The sequence below is a fragment of the Eschscholzia californica genome, unplaced genomic scaffold (assembly GCF_041429995.1).
Source record: "Eschscholzia californica isolate CP2 unplaced genomic scaffold, dmEscCali1.0.p SCAF_5, whole genome shotgun sequence".
NCBI lineage: Eukaryota > Viridiplantae > Streptophyta > Magnoliopsida > Ranunculales > Papaveraceae > Eschscholzia > Eschscholzia californica.
This window is the reverse complement of record NW_028238472.1, coordinates 51380379-51400502: the sequence shown is the minus strand read 5'-3', so window position 1 is coordinate 51400502 and position 20124 is coordinate 51380379. Positions and strand designations below refer to the sequence as shown.

The 20124-nt window shown below is 35.5% G+C and overlaps 3 protein-coding genes across 5 annotated transcripts; 1 reads left to right on the top strand and 2 right to left on the bottom strand.

The window, feature by feature from the left end:
- The first annotated feature begins 409 nt into the window (after nt 1-409).
- On the top strand, nt 410-5444 carry LOC147540379 (AP2-like ethylene-responsive transcription factor PLT2). 2 transcript variants are annotated; one of them, XM_086641383.1, is made up of 8 exons: nt 410-931; nt 1144-1528; nt 1622-1704; nt 2193-2281; nt 2367-2440; nt 3096-3146; nt 3335-3411; nt 4510-5444. In XM_086641383.1, exons 1-8 carry the CDS (start codon nt 787-789, stop codon nt 5229-5231), a joined length of 1626 nt encoding a protein of 541 aa, XP_086497509.1. In that variant the 5' UTR covers nt 410-786; the 3' UTR covers nt 5232-5444. The 2 variants fall into 2 exon arrangements, with proteins under 2 accessions (XP_086497509.1, XP_086497508.1); XM_086641382.1 differs by having other exon boundaries at nt 439-931; nt 1135-1528.
- Nucleotides 5445-7544: 2100 nt separating this feature from the next.
- LOC147540378 (zinc finger A20 and AN1 domain-containing stress-associated protein 8-like) lies at nt 7545-9442 on the bottom strand. Of its 2 annotated transcripts, none has more exons than XM_086640772.1 (3): nt 9280-9442; nt 9098-9177; nt 7545-8365 (listed from the first exon to the last, which is right to left on the bottom strand). In XM_086640772.1, exons 2-3 carry the CDS (start codon nt 9106-9108, stop codon nt 7834-7836), a joined length of 543 nt encoding a protein of 180 aa, XP_086496898.1. In that variant the 5' UTR covers nt 9109-9177; nt 9280-9442; the 3' UTR covers nt 7545-7833. The 2 variants fall into 2 exon arrangements, with proteins under 2 accessions (XP_086496898.1, XP_086496899.1); XM_086640773.1 differs by having other exon boundaries at nt 7545-8362; nt 9280-9439.
- A 702-nt stretch (nt 9443-10144) lies between these two features.
- Nucleotides 10145-18158, bottom strand: LOC147540377 (defective in cullin neddylation protein). Its single transcript, XM_086641413.1, has 11 exons — nt 17919-18158; nt 16857-16918; nt 15195-15331; nt 14440-14498; nt 14250-14273; nt 12918-13000; nt 12112-12176; nt 11842-11891; nt 11248-11349; nt 11113-11172; nt 10145-10519 (listed from the first exon to the last, which is right to left on the bottom strand). The coding sequence occupies exons 1-11, from the start codon at nt 17919-17921 to the stop codon at nt 10409-10411; spliced, it is 756 nt and encodes a 251-aa protein (XP_086497539.1). The 5' UTR covers nt 17922-18158; the 3' UTR covers nt 10145-10408.
- Nucleotides 18159-20124: the final 1966 nt, after the last annotated feature.

The following is a 20124-nucleotide window of genomic DNA, read 5'->3' as shown; positions in this document are numbered from 1 at the left end:
TTAAATACAACTCCCCAACTTGTAATATTAATATTTCTCTATAAGACACTTTGCCTAACTTTAAAGCCGACATAATACCAAACTGCTTAGGTAGACGCACAAGATTTAGAGAGAAAAACTAACCTCCTTTGCTCTCTCTCTTTATATTCTATCCGTCCACCTAAGTCAGTTGGGCCGGGCCTTAAGGGTCGTGCAAAGTATCATTGCTCTCAGAAAAATGTTAGGGAACAAAAAAAAAAAACAAGAATGATGCTAGGGAACCAGAAAAATTAGGCAGAAATTTTATCTGGCTTGTTGTGATTCGTGCTTCCAGTGATTTTAATCGACCGAATTACGAATCACGACTAGCCACATAGGAATTCTGCTCAGAGTCTTTTTTTATTCCCTGGCATCACTCTTGCTCTAATATGTATACATTTATCCTTTGTCCCTACCTTCACCTCTCTCTCACTCTCTCTCTCTCTCTACACTTAGTATATGAGGAGAGTGAGAGCTGTGAGACATTTCCTTTTTAGAAATCCAAACTGTGGATTTAGAGAGAGAGAAAGAGAGAGAGAGAGAGAGAGCTGAGTGTGGAGAGGTACATATGTTAGAAAGTATGATTTAGTTGGTAACTCTCTCTTAAACACAATTCACCTAGAACCTTCTTCTTCTGTTCTCTATCTCTAACTAGTCTTGTTTTTCATACCCTGGCTTGATACTTGTTGATATTTGTCATCTTTGTAGAATACTATAATTCTGATACATACTAACTATTCTCTAAACCCTAATCAACTATCAAGAACTATGGGATCCATGAACAACAACTGGCTATCTTTTCCTCTTTCTCCAGTTGATACTTCTTTGTCTGGTCATCTTCAATCTCATCAACCTAATCAGTTCTCTCTTGGCTTGGTTAATGATAACATGGACCACTCTTTCCAAAACCCAGGTACTAATTGCTTTCGATTAATTCCTAGTAGCTAGTGATCTTCTTGTCTTTTGTCTGTGTATTGGATGGTTAGCCATCTAGGCTTCTGCCATTGCATTGATTTTTCATTAATGATACTATTTTATCTTCTCAAAAAAAAAAAAGTGATCTTCTTGTACTTAAACTAGTCTTATATAACATTATTGTTTTTGATCATTTTTAAGACTTCACAGATTGGAATTTGATGAACTCATCTCATGGCGGTGGAAGCGAAGTACCAAAGATTGCGGATTTTCTCGGTGTTGAGAAAATCGACAACCAAACAGACCCTTCGCCATTCAACCAAATGACAGTGGCTCAACCTGACTACCTCTTATCTAACTGCAATAATTCTCAAGTATCTGAGCTCACTCCCGACGATTGTGGCAACAAAGACTATGAATCTCAAGGAACTGTTGGAAATCTGCAATCTTTGACATTGTCTATGGGTACTGGTAAGGGTTCCAATGGTGAAGGTAGTACTAGTGTTGGTGGAACTACTAATGCAGTTGAAGAAGCACCAAGGAGAGCTATTGATACATTTGGGCAACGAACATCGATATATCGAGGTGTAACGAAGTAGGTATCAACTAGTACTTGTTTCCCAAGTATCTTCATCTATCAATCAAATTGTTCTAGCTAGATTCAAGTTCTTCGTATATTTTACCGCAGGCATAGATGGACCGGGAGATATGAAGCTCACCTGTGGGATAATAGTTGTAGGAGGGAAGGTCAGTCGAGAAAGGGTCGACAAGGTAAAACTATTCTAGTTTTAGTCTATCTTTATGATTTTTAATATCATAAATCTTTTGATGACTTACTAACTTTGTGTTGCTTCTTAATGATCATGGTTTATGCTTGCTTCTTTCATCCATGCAGTCTATCTTGGTGAGTTAAGCTTTTATATGAATTCCACAATTTTCATTAGCAACCTATTAATCTCTATCTGCTCCCTTTGATTCTGTAATTTGGGCATGCAATTCTACATTTATATTGAAAACGAAGGAGAGACCAGAGTTCGAACTTTACTATTTAAAGATCGAAAAGGGTTGACACAAAATGTACAAGATATGATTTTTTTTTCATTTCGAATTAGAATTCGAAAAATGAGATGGAAGGGTAGGAACACAAGATTATATTTGAATCAAGTAGATATAATGGTAGAGGATCTAAGTAAAGAAAAAAAAAATGATTTTATCTTGTCAAGATTCATAAAATCCTCATTTCAAATGTTTTCAAACAGGTGGGTATGATAGGGAAGAAAAGGCAGCTAGGGCTTATGATTTAGCTGCTCTTAAGTACTGGGGAACCTCAACAACAACAAATTTTCCTGTATGTTACTTTCTTTTTCTTGTTATATCAATCTTTCTTGTTGTTTGTTTCTTGTTTCATTTCATTTTCTAATGTTTCGTTTCAGATAACTATCTACGAGAAAGAATTAGAAGAGATGAAGCATATGACAAGGCAAGAATTTGTGGCATCTCTCAGAAGGTAAGCCGATTTTTTTTTAATTGTTACAGTAAGATTCAAACTCTGGTCAGCATAGTAGAGAAACACACATGTTACCACTGAAGAAGCCTTAGAAAACAAAAATGTTAGGAAAAAAAAATAAAAACTAGACAAACTCTGAGAAAAAATCTTATGTGACTTGCTGTGATTCGTGTTTTCGATGATTCTGATCTACTAAACAATGAATCAAGAGAAGCCACATAAAATTTCTACCTAGAGTCGTTTAGTTTTTCTTATTCTCTATCATTACTCCTTAAAAAAAAAACCTAAAAGAGGATTTATTTGGTCAAACATGACAATATGAACTAATAGGTTTTTGTGTTGTTAATTATTAGGAAGAGTGTTTGTCTTGTATCAACAGATTCTTTTTGACAGTAACATTGATTACATGTTGAAATTTAGGGTTAATATTTGCATCTTTAGATGTTTTTCTCTTCATGACAACAATATTAATTACAAATGATTCTTATCTAGTACTTAGTGAAATATTTTGAAGAACACTTAATGACCATTAATTATTCTTTGAAACCTATGCTTCAACTTGTATTATCACTATTAGTTTTATGTTGAAACAAATTTAGGGTTTAATATTGCTGACTTAGAGTCTTCTCATTTTTTTGTCAAATATAAATTACAGGAAAAGCAGTGGGTTCTCTAGGGGTGCTTCTATGTATCGTGGAGTAACGAGGTTAATTCTTACAACAATGCTACTTTGCCTGACAAAATTGGCTCGAACTAGTCCGACAAAACAAATTTTGTACAAGACGTCAACTTTTTGTCTTGTTCGGGCCATTTTCTTGGTCGAGCCAGATAGCATTTTCCTAGTTCCTATGTCTCTCTTTCTCTTTCTCTTTCTCATGTAAGTTATTTGAACAGGCACCATCAACATGGTAGATGGCAAGCAAGAATTGGGAGGGTAGCTGGAAACAAAGACCTATATTTGGGAACATTCAGTAAGTTCTCACATTATGCTTCTAACTCTAGGTATCTATAGCTTTTTTTTTAAGAGGCAAAATAGTATCATTCGTTAAGAAACTCAAAGCAAGGGTGCAACTGTGAAACCCAAGATGGCGCCATCCAGACCCTGTAAAAACAATACAAAAACAAATATCTTTCAAATGGCTCAAAGCCTACATATTGCATCCCGATCTCTAATTATTTGACTAAAAAGAGTGTTTCTAAACCAGTTTTGGGAAGAAGCCGGTAGTAAATGAGACTTTTAACTGATATAATGACATTCTCCAACGATTGTTCTTTCTCATAATTTGTCTTCAAAATTACGTTCTTCCTTTCGAGCCATATCGATCAGATTATGGCAGGGGAAATACATAGATAATTAAAGCACTTTCGATCTGAAATCTTACGCTGCTTCAATTCTTTTTTTGGAAGAAATAGAATAGTTTCATTGATTAAAAAAAGCTTACAGAAGTTAGATGAGAAGACTAACTTCACAAAAACACTATTTGCTTTTTCTGAAATCTCACAAAAACGCTGCTTCAATTCTGAAATCTATATATAGTTTTCGTTTGACTTTCTCATTAGCTATTCCAGAACAATATTTGCTTTTGGGAAATGCTACTTGTCCCGACAAGAAATGGTTCGACCAAGCAAAACTTTTTGACGGCTTGCTGACATTTTGCTTGGTCGGGCTCCATGTTTGTCAGCAAAGTAGCATTGTAGTCTGTCATTTCATAAAAACAAGGGAATGCTAGAGATCACTCTAGTGTGACTCAATGTTTCGCTCAATGCATTGATATAACATAATTTGTACCTTTTGATTAATAAAACGACTAAGTTTATATTGAATAAGTGAGGTAGTCAGAAATCTACATAAAAGAAAGAGGAATCGCGAACAAGCTGTCATCGTATGTCTGATTTTATATTATTGAGTTAAAAAAAAATAAGTTGATGAAATTACGTGGTCCGGGTGATGTTACATCAGCTTCCAAGTCAAACTCTAAGTATGGCTCAAAGTGAAAGAAGCATTCTGGAAAAAAACAAAAATCTTCGACTGGACTAGTTTATGGTTAATATCTTGATCATATGTATAGGTACTGAAGAGGAAGCAGCAGAAGCTTATGATATTGCAGCAATAAAGTTCAGAGGACTGAGTGCAGTAACTAACTTCGATATGAACCGATACGACGTTAAAAGCATTCTTGAAAGCAACACATTGCCGATTGGGGGAGCTTCGAAGCGATTAAAGGAGACTCAAGATGCAGAAACATTGCGAAAGAGAGAGGAGATAAAAGCTATCGGTTCGAGCTTCTACGATGGAAATTCAAGTGGGTTTCAAGGTTATCCAATGGTTCCACCATTTGAGCAAGCTCAACCATTACTAGCTTTACAAAACCAACAAAGTTATCATTTCACTCAAGACCCTCAAATTCATCAAAATTATATGCACACTCACCTTCACCAGAACTCTAACAGTATACTAAACCAAGGATCTACCCAGTTTCATCAAGGGTTTTATCAAAACCAACCCACAATGCTTCATGGACTAATGAGTATGGGAACATCTTCATCTATAATGGGAAGCAATGGGAGCTCTAGCACTGGTTACGATGAATCATACTTTGGTAGTGGAATCTCCATGGCTGTGAATTCGCCGGGTAGCACTAGTGCAGGTGGAATGGGGTCGATGACGGATCTTGGGCTTGTTAAGGTTGATTATGACATGAACTCCAATGGGTATGGCTGGCCGGCACCGGAATCTGTTCATGATAATGGGGCAAATGCTGGTTCATTCACAATGTGGAATGATAATTGATGAGAAGATTATCTGCAAGAAAGGGGAGAGTTATGGGTCTATAGTGGGTAATTGTTGAACTATTTATTATGAACTTTGCTTTTGTTTTAGTTTAATGTCGGATTTGGTCTATTCTGATTTCAACTATTTTAATTATAGTTGATTAGGGCTGATATACCTAATTAATGTTAACTTGATGTATTCTCCAACTAATTAATGCTTTTGATTTCTCAACTTACAAACTTCATTTCTAGATTTGAACTTACATAATGAGAGAATGACAATATGAAGGTGTTGGCAATACCCACTTTAGTTGGGTAGTAATATTTATGTCTCGATTTTATGGAACAACGGTCGATCGTTAGTCCTAAACACTTTTGAATTTTAATGTGGGAAAGTTGTGATAGGTCTATTTTAATGGTATGGCATATAGCTAGTTTTGTACGAAATGGACAATTGAGTTGTTTTTGTTATCAGTTGAGGATGACGAAGGTAGTTAGAGCATCTCCAATATGATTGAGTCAAACTGAAAAACTTGAAGTGTCATTCAGGATTTCTGAGTTATTTACAGAAAAATTCTCTCTAATACAATATTTAATTTGAGTTTTAAAATGGCAGAGCAACATTTGATTTTAAGAGGTCGTAAAAGAAACTTAATATTCAAGATTTCTTTTAAAGATACCAATTACATACTTATTACTAAAACAAATAAAACTACATTGTATTATAGTGGCCGTCCACGAATATCTCGAAGGGTAAAATTGAATCCTTGATATCTTTTGTACAGAGTGGTCAACATCAATTCCTTGTAACATAATATCGTGGAAATTTGAACATCTTAAAAGTTGACTTAACACAAAATTTTGTCCATATAAACATATCTGGGGTCGACCTGACATAAAAAAAAAAAATTCTAGAGGAAGTTGGCCTTCCGGTGCTCCCTTATTTCTATTAAACAAGGTGTTTTAGTCAAAAATAGACAAAATCATTGACTCTGAACTTATAGTTTCTAGATAACTGAGTAAAAAGAAGTGAGATTGACAATTAAACTTAGATATTGAGAAATATTTCGACTGCATTAATTTTAATTTGTCACACTTTGATCCTTCGGATGAAGCTAATGGGTTCTGGATGAAAATGGTGTAGATGGGTAAACGGGTATGTTTTCTTGTCCTGGGTCTTCCTACTTCCTATCATAAAGTCATTTTGGGCCTTAAGGGCCATACATAAATCCTTTAATGTCATCTTACGCGTTTTGATAACTCATTATTCCGACTTTTAGTTTGTTTGTACTCTTAGTTCAATAAAATTATACCAAGCGCAATGTATATTTTTGGGCTACTTATGGAATGGTGCATCATAAGTGAAGTATTTTTCTCTCAGCAATAAAAAAAAGTGATGTATTTTTGTGTTCCTTTCGGAAGGGGGTGCCTCAAAAGTGTACCCAAAGTAGCCCACAAAATTTTTACCTGAGTTAAAATTGTCAGTGTGCCTCAAACCCTTACCTCTAAAATAGAAGACTAAACCTCCAACAACTCCAACTAAGAGTTGTTGGCCACTAGGAAATAGATTCGTGGCCACTCTACTAGCATTGCAAAAGTTCTAGAGAGAACTGATTCTGAAAATGTTGGCATAAGCATTGGCAGAAGCCTCTCTTTAAGTATAACCTTAATTACTGAGTCTCACTCAAGTAGTTCCTTCGTGTAGGCTATTGTATTAGCTCGAGCAGCACGTGAAAGTGTTGGCAATAATAAGCGGAAGCGTTAGTCTCCTTCAAGGGTTAGAATTTGTATTCGCTTGAATAACCCCGCAGTGTTGCCACTGGTGGACTCAAAAGCAGCTTGAAAAGCATAATAAATAGTACGAAAAGTGTTGGAAAAGCAACCCCTTAAGTGTTATAATTTATCCCACAAAAAAAAACTCTGAAGCGTCGCGTCCCAAAGGATGACTCGAACAGGCATAGCAGAAAAACCAACTAGGGAAGCACAACGATCCTCACTTCCAAGACAACATTTGCTCAAACAAGCTCTTAAGAAGAAAACCGAACTTTTAATATTTCTACTAGTGTTATAAAATCATAATAATGATAATAAAAAAAAACATACTATAAAACAAGTCACAATCAACTAAACTTACATTGGAAAACATGAATCACGATCGCTATATCGCTATCTGATAACAGAGTAAAAAATAAGAATCACAATCTTTATGTGCATTACTATCCATCACAAAATAAAGCTCACTTGAACTGCGCAAAAACAAGGCGAAATTAGGTATAAGATATATGAAATCAGCACATCACATGAAACAATAAAAGGATGTTTGACAAGAAACTAAATCAGAAAGCTAGCCATATTATATTCCCACAAAGATAGATGTCCAGCAAACAAGCACACAACTAAGACTTAGAGCAAACAAAGAAATCCTCGCCAACCACAACAAGGAAACAAGTATTCAAACTGCAAAGATGCCCTAACACTCGATTTTTCGATGATTTATATCAATAAAGGACACCTATTACCCAAGATAAGCAGACAATGACTCGGACATAAAGGAAGACACAAGGATAGTAATAAGAGCATCATACTGCAGAGAACATTAACCTTTTACCCATGACAGACTGTTATATCTTGTCTAGCTTTTCAGCTTTGACCACTGGATTGGCTTTCGCTATAGCATCTTGAGCAGCAGTCCGATAATCAAAAGCGCATTCGTGCTTATCAGAGTAACGATGTACCGCGCAAAAAGTATGTCCACAGCGACAATTGAAGCCTGTCAATCCAACACGTTTCCTGCAAGAGTTGCACCTAGTTGGGCCCTCTTTCGCCTTCGGCTCACTAGATTCAGTCGAGGCTGAAGGATGGGCCGCCTCTGTCGAAAGGACCTTCGGTTCTACGGAGCTAACTTGCACATCTACAAGTCCAGTGACAACTGGTTCCTTGTCATTGTTAGTAGTTTTTCCATTGACAATGTTCCCAATGGATGAAGCTGCAAGTTTGGCTTGTTCTTCATTCAAAACCAATTCTCTGTGACACTTTGAGCACATATTCATGGTAGCTGCACTTCCGAAGAAACCGCAGTTGTTAACGCAGAGAATAGGTCCCTCAGGTGCTTGGCATCCAGTCTCTTCTTGCTCCATTTTTTCAGCTCTTCTGCTGCAAATCGAAAGGAACTCTAAATATAGAGCTGAAAGCTTCTCATGAATATACATAAAACCTAAGCTAGGAGATTACGCATATGAAACACTTTTAGTAAACTTTACGCTTTCAAATTCTGTAGCATAACAATTGGACATTGCAGTAGTCCTACAATGCTTGGGAGAGTGACCGAAGTTTGGGCTTTACGTGTCTGCTCAAGCTTACTAAGTGTCGATGCTTCTTGGGTGAGCTCACAGAGCCTTCACCAGGGACATAAACCCTGTAACCTTTGAACTTGGGCTGGGTGTTCGAAGAAGGACAATATCGAAAACTGCCAAGGCTGAGATCGCAACGTTCGAAAACAACAAACTTCAAAAATTTCATGAATACCCATAATTCAATCAAGGAACCAAAAGACATGAACTTTCATACCAAGGATTGAATCAAACCAACAAAAATTAAAAAATTTCAAACAAATCATCAAAGCAAATTGATGAACTCTCCCCAAACACAAATCAACACTTCTTAAACCTAATTAGCTAACAAAACCCCAAAATTTTAACCTAAAATCCTACCCAATAACCACCCATGACCAGTTTGTACATACAAAATTAAATTTTGAAACAATTAAAATAAGCCCTAACCCAAATACCCTAGTACCCAAATCAACTTATTAAACAAACATAAATATTTTGAAACCCTAATCACATAAATCTTCATACTTTAAAACAAAACATAAAACCCTCTCACCTATTCGCCATGGAAAAAAGGTCTCTCTTCACGTTACTTGTAAAGATCTTTAGAAAATTGAAGCCGCACCAGAAATCTTCCTGTGATCATCAAAAATAAAAAAGTAAACTTTAATAAAGACCCAAATCAGAATCAGGAACTTAGAACAAAATCGATGAAGGGTGTTAAGAGAAAACCCTAACCCCGACGAAGGGGATGAAGAGATCAGACTCAGGATTAAAGAATCTGAAGGTAGAGGAGCGAGAAAGGGAAAGAGATATATAAGGTGAGAAGAAAATAAAGTTAGAGAGAGAAAATGTGACTTGAATGAGATGGGATTTTTTTTTCTTACCTCACTGAGTCGGTGAAGCCGATTTTCTTTGCCTTCTCTATTATCCCATCTTATTTTTTAAAGGTAAGTGTTTTATATGTTTCCAATTCAAATTTTGATTATTCAGAATATTGTAGAGTGTAATTTTGGAATAAAATGTTTGAAAATGGCATTACAATGATGTCGAACTTTAAGAGGCATTCTTCTGACTTTTAATCTTATTTTCTTCTTACGTTTGTTTAATTTTGTATGCGAGTTGTTTGTGTCTTACTCAGTCTATAGAGATTTTGTTTAATTTTGCATGCGAGTTGCTTGTGCCTTATTCAGTCTAATATATATTAAAATTTAGACTAGTTTTCGATGTCCACACATACTTTTCCATGAAGAATGTAGGACTTTCCTCTTTTTTTTCTTAATGGGAAGAGAACAATCCTAGAGGATCGAAGAGAAATGGATATAAGGAGAAAAAGAACTTCCCTTCCTAGATAAACAAAAAATCAAAATCAAGTGAAGAAAATGAATTAGCACTATCCATTCCTTTATTTCGAGCAAGTTTTGAATGTCCTCCCAAGTCCTTTTCATTTTGGCAACATTGTCACGACGTGTATGAAATCAAAACTTAGTCCATAAAGCACTCCATGTCTTGTCACGAATTCCTCAAAGATAGTACAGAATACATCCCAAAGAATGAAGGAAGATATGGTATACAAACGAATTAAAAAAGTCACGAAGTTTCATTTTGAAGTATAAAAACATCAAATTTGAGAAGAGTCAAAATATTATAGATCAAACATCACTCTTTTGCTCTAACAATGGGGATTATGAAATTTTAGAAAGTTTAGTCTTTACCCTATTGTTCCTCATAATGAAGTTTATGTCAAATTTTCGACAGAGTTTCGATAGTAACAATGAAGTTGCAGAACTTAAAATCACACTGTAGATAAAGGAGACATAGTCCATGATAGCTTTGATAGTCTGCACAATTCTTTTGCTCCTTACTATCAACTGCTCTTTTGGATAACACCGTTCTCGGCCAAGTATTCAACAAATTCATCGATCAAGTAAGGCCAAGCACCTTCTGCATCGTAGTTTGCTAGAGTTGGATCGACACTCTGAATAAAGCAATACACCACAAACATGAAAAAGTTTTAGAACTAGCATCGGTTCATCGAAAGAGAACAATAATAGTCGAAATCACAAAAGATGAGACTTGGTCATGTTTGTTTGATCTTTTCAATTTCAAATTTGAAATCCTGAATCAAGATATGAATTGACTCGAGTTAGTTTTCAGAGTACAAACAACAAAAAATCATAAGTACTATAAGTGGGTCGTGTTTAGTTTTTAACAACCCATGTGTCTCACTCTTATGAATAGCTGACTAGGGCTAATATCTTTGGTCAATTTGAGTTGGGCATAAAATAACATCTCTAAAATAACCTGAAAGGACAATTGTTCCCTGACAAAAACACGTCAGACTCAGACAACCAAAAAACAACTTAGCACCATAGACAGTCTATATACAATTCTAAGTCTCCAAATAGTCATGTTGTAAACCTAAAAATCTGGAGCTCTTGGTAAACGGGTGAGTACATTTTTTGCAAACGAAGAACATACTATAGTTGAACAAGAGCATAGCTCACCGAAAATACGCAGTACGTTGCATAAATAGAACAGTTATGTGGGTGTTAAAAATTAAAATCTTACCCGGGCAAATTCCAATAGTTGAGCCCATGTGTCCCTTGATATTGCCTTGTTGTGCTTTGTCTAAATTTAGTATAACGGAAACTGATCAGTTCACATGAAAGTTTGGAAATAAGATTAAAAAGATATGTGGGTTACCTGCAAGAATTGGCACCAGTGATCAACCAAAGGCCACTGCTTTTCAGCAAATAGTAACTGCCACATCCCTATAGCTGTATCCAATGCTAATGACTTTTGGCCCTGCATTTAACAAAATAACATTAGCATCTACAGGTTACTTTGTACTGAGTTCTCTTGAAAATTAAGACGAACATGACACAGCTTAAAACCCGAACAGCATATTCCTTCAAAAAATGCGAATATTGGGTAAAATTTGTGCATAAATACCATATTATTTAGATCCATTTCATGGATATTGATTTTTTTTTTTTTTTTTAAGTTTGAAAAGGATTCGGGACTCTAGCCTCAGCAAGCATCAAATAAGATGAAATATTCCAGTCAACCAGAAGTAGAATGTTCCGGTCCCAAACTGCACGCAATCAGATTTTAGCGCCGTGGTACTCTAGATTATTGAAAAGCAACCCCAAGTTAAACTATTACGGGTATCAAAATATTACACTTTGAATTAGGTAGAAACCATTGATAATATAAGCTCTGCTAATTAATTAGAAGAAAAATTGAAACAGAAAAAAATCATAGATTAAAGTAACAGTCTATAATATCTAGTTATACCTTTTCTTTAGCCCAGGTGAAGGCAAAGTTGTATATCTCGCGGAACTTCTCTGCATAATGACACATAATATTGATTAAGTGATAAAAATAAGAATAGACCGAGCTCCAATTTCGTACCCGAATTGTTGATTCACTTTTCCATAGTGGAACTCCAAGATTGACAAAAATCGCAAGATATGTAGATGTATCCCAACTAAATATGGGACAACATCCGAACCCTTTTTTCATTACATAGTGATTATTAACTTCTAAAGAACAGTAGAAACTTACGGTCGTCTTTTAGTTCAGAACGCATATATTGTATCCTTTCGCGTAACTTCTCCAGGGAATCCACCCTGAATCGTTCGAATAAAGCTTTAAGTGGAATTCATAATTCACATAGAAAGAGCAATAAAAATAATAGAAGCATGACAAAAGAAAAAACAATTAAAAATGGAAAGAGATAAAGAGAGTCCAATGGCAGAAAAACAAAGTGAACCACTCTAAATGGTCCAGCAAGGTTTATGAGGAATAAGTAATAGGAACATCGCCATTAAATGGTTGAATTTCAAATTTAAGGATAGATAAGCTTGAAACAGAGAAACTACACGGCTGAATTTTGTTCCATATGTAACATCGACACTGGCATGGGTATCATTATCTAACAGACTAACACCATTAAAAGGACATGATGAGGAAAGGCCAGTACGGGGATAAGCTTGTACACATACTTTTCCTTGTATTCATAGGTCTTTTACTCTTTTAGTACGATATTTTACTTCTCGACCAACAAGTGTTCCATTATACACAAAAGACTTTAACCTAGAGTTGTATTTTATGATCCTAACACAATTGTTTGCAATTTTACATATATATATACATTCGAAGTCTCATATGATACTAGTGAAGTAACTGAAGTATCCGAGAAAAGAATCAATTCGCCATCCGACTTTTGCAGTATCCAGTATAGGGAAAAAATCTAAAAAAAAAACATGTGTTACATAGATAATAGATTTCCTTATTCTAATTGCACGAGAGGTAAAATCCCTATTTACGGGCTAGTAGAGATAATTTTTCTGAACTATAACAAATCTTACCCCAGTGACTGCAACCCTCCAATAAATTCCTGCTTTGAAAATTCACACATTGTAGCAGCCTTCATATGCCAGGACACAACCAACTGTAGAGTGTTCAAGAAAGAAAGTTTCAGGTAATTGAGAAACATCAGACAAACCATATTATTTTACTTTTAGTAGTAAAAACTTCAAAGAAATTTAAAACAAGCCCAGATTGTGTATTGCCATAATAACAGTTGAATCATATTGTTTATTGCTTCAAATTTTCATGGCTATCTACCCCAATATAAAGAGTAGAGGAAACTATATTCATTGCTCGTAAAGTAAACATGGCTGCCTACTTTGTAATGGCAGGTAAATCACAGCAAACGGTGAGTACAAGTATCCAAAATTTGGAAGGAATTCATGTTTCAACTCAAAGCAAAATGTAAGACATTCATGCGGTTTTCTATTGATAGTTTTTCACAAGTCCTGGTTGTAAACCAATTAAGAGATGACAGGATACTGCTCCACAAATTTTTAGTGCACGCATCTAACTGATGTTACTGATATATACTGAATAGAATGAATTTTATCACAACTTGATACACATAAGGTGTTTACTCCTGCCAATGAAGTAAATAATAAACGAAAATATGGTTTATCCTACTTCGCGTCATTGAGATGATATTTTACCATGTTAACTCCCGAAGACTCAAGTCTAATGATGCCTTTTTTTTCATTCTCAGAACTCTTAATTGTTCATTTTGGTGCAGCTCACTTTGGTTGGGTGGTAATATGTTTGTCTCTCCACTATGGAGAGCAGGGTTCCGACTCTCGGTCGTCAAGGATGATGGTCCTCTATGAGACCATTGTGTAGTTTTAAAAAGTAGCTCTTTCCTTCTGCCTACCCTACAACCCCAATCCAACCTCTATCAGAATAAGTTAATCAGCGCATATCCAATTTATTTGACGATTCATCCTACCTACAAAGTCATACTTAATATACTTCCAGGCAGTAGCAATGTGTATGAAAACATCTATCCTGGATGATAAATTGTGTTCACCATGATGATATTTAATAGCTAGCTTCAACATCCAATAGAATTAGTACGCTAGAGCAGCTACACTATTTGATAGTTCCCTCACGAAGCAACTCATTTGCAGAAGACAGTAAGCAACCATTCAACGTTCAACAGTACATGATAGCAATTCATACGCCAATGAGTATATTTTTAAGGATCAAGCCTATCGACTATAAAGAACCAAGACAAGCAACCATCACGAACTAAATGTTCGCTGAGCAATCAATCTTTGAACTCAGGAAATGTACTTGTTGCCGTAGAAAAAGTACAAACATGTTTAAGTACATACCATTACAATATCTTGAGGATCCACCTGCCAAAGCAACACATAAGCATGCCGGCCATTGTTAGAATGAAGTAAAAGCACCATAAGAAAGTAAAATGAAGTACTTTACACTATAATCGCCTAATAGCCTTAATTATAGCAAAAATTATTTTATCAATAGAGGTATTGTGTAACTAATGACCAAGTATACTACCTGAAGGTCAGTGCAAAAGAGACTGATCCCATCAGCCATTATCATATCAAGATACGGATCTGCACAAATTAAGAAGCGCATTAAGCCTAAAAGCATAGTAGTAGTTGCACTTATAAGCTTAAGAAATGCAAAGACTTTGATTGAGATTTAAGCATCTTCACAAAAGAGGGAAAACAGTATGAAGATAGTAGATTCTTATAGATTACAGAAAAAGTATCATATCTCCTTGCAATATGATATGATTTACAGTTTTGTTCTATATGTTCATTACAAAATTACAAGATTTCGTGAATAAACTAGGAGTCTTACATTCACCCTTAAATAGTTTATGAAAGAGTAAAAGAATGTACTGAAGGCATGAAATTTTAAATAAATTTCATTATAGAAGTACATCCTTGTTAAGTGAATTATATACTAGATCTGAGAATTCCATATCTAAATTTATTTATGAATGTTCATGTCATGCACCATAAGATAGATTATACATATAAAAACCTTAAAATCAGGATAACAAGCTTACTGAGTATTCTGCATCTACAAATTCTAGGTTTTTCTTACACAATTTGCAGTATTGCCAGCTGAAGATTGAAACTATAACTATTCCAAACTTGGGACATAAAGCAAGCTATATTAATGTATATACTATTGACATATGACTGCAGTAGGACCTCGTCATACTGGTATCGTATTGTGAACTAAAAACTTTAACTGAGAAATACGAACAATGACCAAAACTTTCAATAGATACAACATGCCTTTATATCTGTTATAAAGCTCCTCAAGAACTCTAGAATCGGTGGCTGTTCTCATTTGAGGATGGCTGTAGAATACATCAAAAGCACCTTCAAGTTGCCAGTCACTAGATTTCAGAGCCTGAAGAGCGATCTTTTCGCTGCACCAGAATATGAAGTAGCAACGTAAGGAATGAATATATGTTAGTAGCATCAAGTTAGCCAGACGATAAAAAAAAAAGATGATTAAGGCAGAAGATAAAGATGACTAAGACAAATGATAGTTATGAAATTACATAGGTAAATATTTATGAGACTTTATGGAAGTTATTTCATACACAGCTAATTTGAAACATCCAACAGTGTGAAAGGCAAGTGGTGAAGAATGAAAAAATATCAGTTCCGTTACTGCGTTACATTACGATATGCCGATAGTATATCTTTCCAGTTCCTGCTATCAAAATTCTTCTCAATGATTCATTGTCGAAAATAATTCTCTCACAGAAAAGTAAGTGCTACTAAGCCGAAGGCACGTCGGCTCATAGCAAAAAAATCAAAAGCTCAAACTATCTTTGTGTTTAAGTTTAAGATGAAAAGTAGGTTGCGGCATAGACAACAAGCTAGCTGAAAACGATAATCCAGTAAACGAGAATAATATTCGTAAATTTGAATTTTGATATGCTAATACTATACATTTCCATTTTCTTACCATCAAATTTATTGCAATAAGCCAATAATTTCTCTGAAGATAAACTCCCAATAAAAGGTGTTGGCTACTAAGTTAGCGAGAACCAGAAAATGGCAGTACCTTTATAAACCTATATAACATGGATTCTCCTTTTTAGAAGTTTTTGCTGTACTGGATACCCCAGTACTTGGATATGTGCACCCAAACACTCAGATACTTTTAGGGAGACTTTTGCAGGATATTAGTGCAAATATCGAACCCTTACCAGTTTGCTTCATAGTTTAAAACAATATTTTATGACGAGAAGGTATGTACATAGAGTGGTAGATCATCAGCTAGTTCAAATGAAATAGTAAAATAAAAATAAGGTGAAAGAATACAAAAGTTAAGAACTTGGGACACAATCTTAACTTAAAACCCACAAAATAAAAATGTTATGGAGCAAGAATTTCAGTTTCGCGATGATAATTTGGGATGTTTGCAAGAACGGTGTCAAAGAGAACACTCTCAAGTACACACAATTGCTTTTTTGGGACACATGACTTACGCCCATTGGGCTTAAACTTGATAATGTGAAAATGGAGCAAGGAAAGTAGTATCAGTATGGATCAAGTAAATAGTGTCTAATGTCTCAAAGATTACAGAATCAGAGAGATGGTTAAGCCCTAGAATCTTATCAGCCTCTTGGATGCCATGATCTACACACCTATTGACAAGAACTCATACAGTAAAACGATCACAACCATTAGTTGTTACAACCGTCACAACAGCCAATCATGATCAACATCATGATATGAGCATTTCTAGACGACTGGATTGGAAGAGACTTGCCCGCACAACAAACGAATATCACAAGCTCTGTTACTCAATTAAGATTTCTTTACACATTTAACTTACTTCTTTATTCTGTTTTGTGTGAAGTTCTTAATAATGCTTAATTGCTTATAATATTGTAAGTCGGATTTATTAAGAGTGTATTGTCTGAATATGATACAAACCTCGCCCCAGTTATTGCAATGAATTGCTGAACTTTGTCGCGGTTCGCTCTTCCTAGTTTATGCTGCAAACCAACAAGCTTAATTTTAATAAAAAAAAATATATCATGATACTTGTGATACCATCAATATAGACCAAAAAAATATATTCTTACCACAGAATTTTCAAAAATTCTTACCACAGAATTGTATGAAAATAAATTCCAATTCAAAACAAATTCCCCATTTCCAAGAGAGAAAAACATTACAAATCCACTGATAGCTCAATTGTTTGGATACCCATCTACAAATCAAGAGTCAAGGGTTCGATTCCTAGGGGATACAGTTTACCGTCTTGAATTATCCCATGTAATTTATGGTGTAGATAAAGTAATGGTAGTCTAGTTGGCCTTTAAAGGCCCGTATCTAGTAGTTAGATGGCCTTTATGGGTCTTTCTATGCCCTTTAAGGTTCCAACTGTCAATGTTATGGCGGTGTATCTGTTCATTCAGTCCTCGTGTTGTATCCGAATGTTATATCCCAATTATGTATCGAAGTCATATAGTGATATAACAACGAAACAAGTCGTGGAGTCCGCGTCAAAAAAAGGGCAGAACCAATTGGTAGCCAGTCTAGCCTAGCAATTGTTCCCCTTAGATGAGCCTAATGGTCCAAATGTTCTCAGTTTTATACAATTATACTAATTACCCTGTGGTCAGATCATCTATTATAGTAGCCTATGGTATCCCACATAAGCAATGCCAATTCCTAAATTATCTAGTTTTCAGAACCATCAAAACCCTAGCTTGTAAACGATCAAGAATTCAAGAGCTTCTTTAATTGTATAAACCCTTAAACTAAATCATACAAATTAAAACAATCAAGAACGAAAAACCCTTGATCTACAAACTTCATTAACACACATAAATCAAATCAAATTAAGCAATATAATATACTAAGACAATCAAACAATTAAGAGATTCAAGTGAAGAGAAGTGTTCAATTTTTGTTCAAAATCGATAAACCCTTAAACTAGTATTCTGATTAGATGAATAAGTAATAGGAAGTTATCGTAATCTCACTAACCATCTTGAGTTTTGTGAAGATAACAACTGATTCCCAGATAATATTTCAGCTTTGGGTAGATTTTAGAGAGAGAAAATTAGGGTTTACACAATCAGAGTTCGTCTCTCTCTCTCTCTCTCGCTTGTATATCTACTGTGTGCTGAATCGCTGATGCTCTCTCTTTGCTAGACCTCTAAAAACTTTACAACTTTTCTCTTTAAAAGGCCCTTTGTTTTGGTTTCCCATAATAGCCCTAAAATCAAAATTCCTATTTTCCATCTTTTCAGTTCTAGCCTTGTTTGTTTGGGAAGGGCATAATGGTCTATTGGATTCTTCAAATGATTCTTCTCCAGTCTCCACTATAGAGTTTGGTTTACGTTTTGAGGAAGAGAAAGTCTATTTGTACAACCAAATTGTTTAGTATCTTGTTAATGCTACTTGTTTTATAATCGAATTCACTCGATTGTTTCAGTTACAAATTTGTTCTGTTTTTTCTAGAGTTGTTTGATTATGGTTGACTCTCTAACTGTTTCCATTTCAGTAATTGGATGGATGATTTGAATCCAGTTAAAGATTCACGTTGGAATAATAAAGCAGTTTCACTACCCGGCGTTTTATTTTATCTCTTCTTTCTTATAAATTTTGTTGTCATTTATTTCCGTATTAAAGTAGTTTTCTTAGTTTGAGTTATTTTAAATCTTAGAATGCGCGTTACATTTACGAAACTAGTAATAATAAGTTGGTATGAATCAACGAGAAGACCCAACAATTTGTGTTCATGATAGCGTAGTTCCAGTGGATGATGAATGACCATGGTCCGATGACAAACCACGACATGGCTACAAATCCTACAATAAAGATGGTACAGTAGCACTCTTGAACACTGAGGTCCCAGGGTAAACTTGTCCAAGACAACCTCTTCATATATAAAATTTCAACCCAAAACCAAAATATTCCTAATAAAAACCCAAACCATGAGGCTCGTGTTAATGGAACACTAAACGGAACCCTAGCAGCAAGCCTAGAGGAATTGAAGCCTCATGGGAAGTCAATTAAGGTTTAATTTGTCAAAAAAATATTTCGACACGAATTTCAGTCACAAACTCGAAGACGAGCCACCTACAACTGGAGGCGCCATTGGCGTTAAACAACCCACCACATGGACTTACGATAGGCACCCCTCCGTGCCTAGCTCTCCCTTATTATGACGTCCTTAAGAGAACCTCACCCTTTCCCAAGACGCCTCTCTTGAGGGCGCTGCAACTCAAAGTTTCAAACTCACAGTGGTAATTCTACCCAACCCCATACCCCCCATTGATTCTTTCGCCAAATCACCCTAAAAATCCATGATTTCCCCAAGTAATCTATACTTACAGATAGCGAAACAGTGACTCATTATTAAATTTGTAAACCAAAAACTCTATTAATAAAAGTAATTGACACCTTAAGCCAAGATGTGGAGTTTTCGTCCTTACAGTGGTAGAAGGTGGCAGGAGTTTTTGTCCCGAAAAGAAGAGGACTTTTTCCGTAAGGAAGCGACTGGGAGGAGACAAGGACCATACTATCCAAGAAATGTGAATACATTAACAACTTCACTGTTTTGGTTTTGATATATGACACAGTGGTATTTTCAAATAAAAGAGACGCATTGAATACAAGTTTTTTTATACGAATTCAAATTGGCGTAACCTTTAGCCCTTCATTGAATACAAGTTTTTTCATAAGAATTCAAACTGATGGAACCTTTGGCCCTTGTTGTGCCGCTTTTCAACAATGTCTCGAGGTTATTCAACTCTCAGATATCGGACTTGTGCAGTGAATAAGTTCTACGTGGAAGATTATTAAGTTCTACATAGACGAATTGAAGTCTTGCAATGCCAAATTTAGTATATGTTAGTTTTCTCTATTCATTGTTTGGTTTTCAGTATGCCGGATTCACATTTGAATAATGTGACAGAAGCAGAGCCGGCCCAAACAATTCCAAGGCCCCAAGCCAAGTTAAAATAGAGGCCATTTTGGGTACAAAGGGAGAGTACAAATAAATCATATCACCTTGGTTGAGGGCAAATTCGAACCTTTGCCCATCATTACCCAACCAAGTCCTTGACCAATGAGCTGCATGTCGACAGTCGATATATGTGAAATCTAGTTCTCGTTTTATCTATGTGGATAGGGCATTCATTTATTAAACTCCAAACAGGAAGCCCCTCAAGTACGTCGGGGTCCA

Excerpts from the sequence above, each read along its gene's own strand:
- LOC147540377 (XM_086641413.1), bottom strand. Across the intron at positions 13,001-14,249 it reads ATCCTCAAGATATTGTAATG|TTGGTTGTGTCCTGGCATAT; the intron begins GTATGTACTTAA and ends AACACTCTACAG. Across the intron at positions 12,177-12,917 it reads GGAGGGTTGCAGTCACTGGG|GGTGGATTCCCTGGAGAAGT; the intron begins GTAAGATTTGTT and ends CGAACGATTCAG.
- LOC147540379 (XM_086641382.1), top strand. The coding sequence starts at position 787 with ATGGGATCCATGAACAACAACTGGCTATCTTTTCCTCTTTCTCCAGTT. Across the intron at positions 2,282-2,366 it reads CAACAACAACAAATTTTCCT|ATAACTATCTACGAGAAAGA; the intron begins GTATGTTACTTT and ends GTTTCGTTTCAG. Across the intron at positions 2,441-3,095 it reads TTTGTGGCATCTCTCAGAAG|GAAAAGCAGTGGGTTCTCTA; the intron begins GTAAGCCGATTT and ends TATAAATTACAG.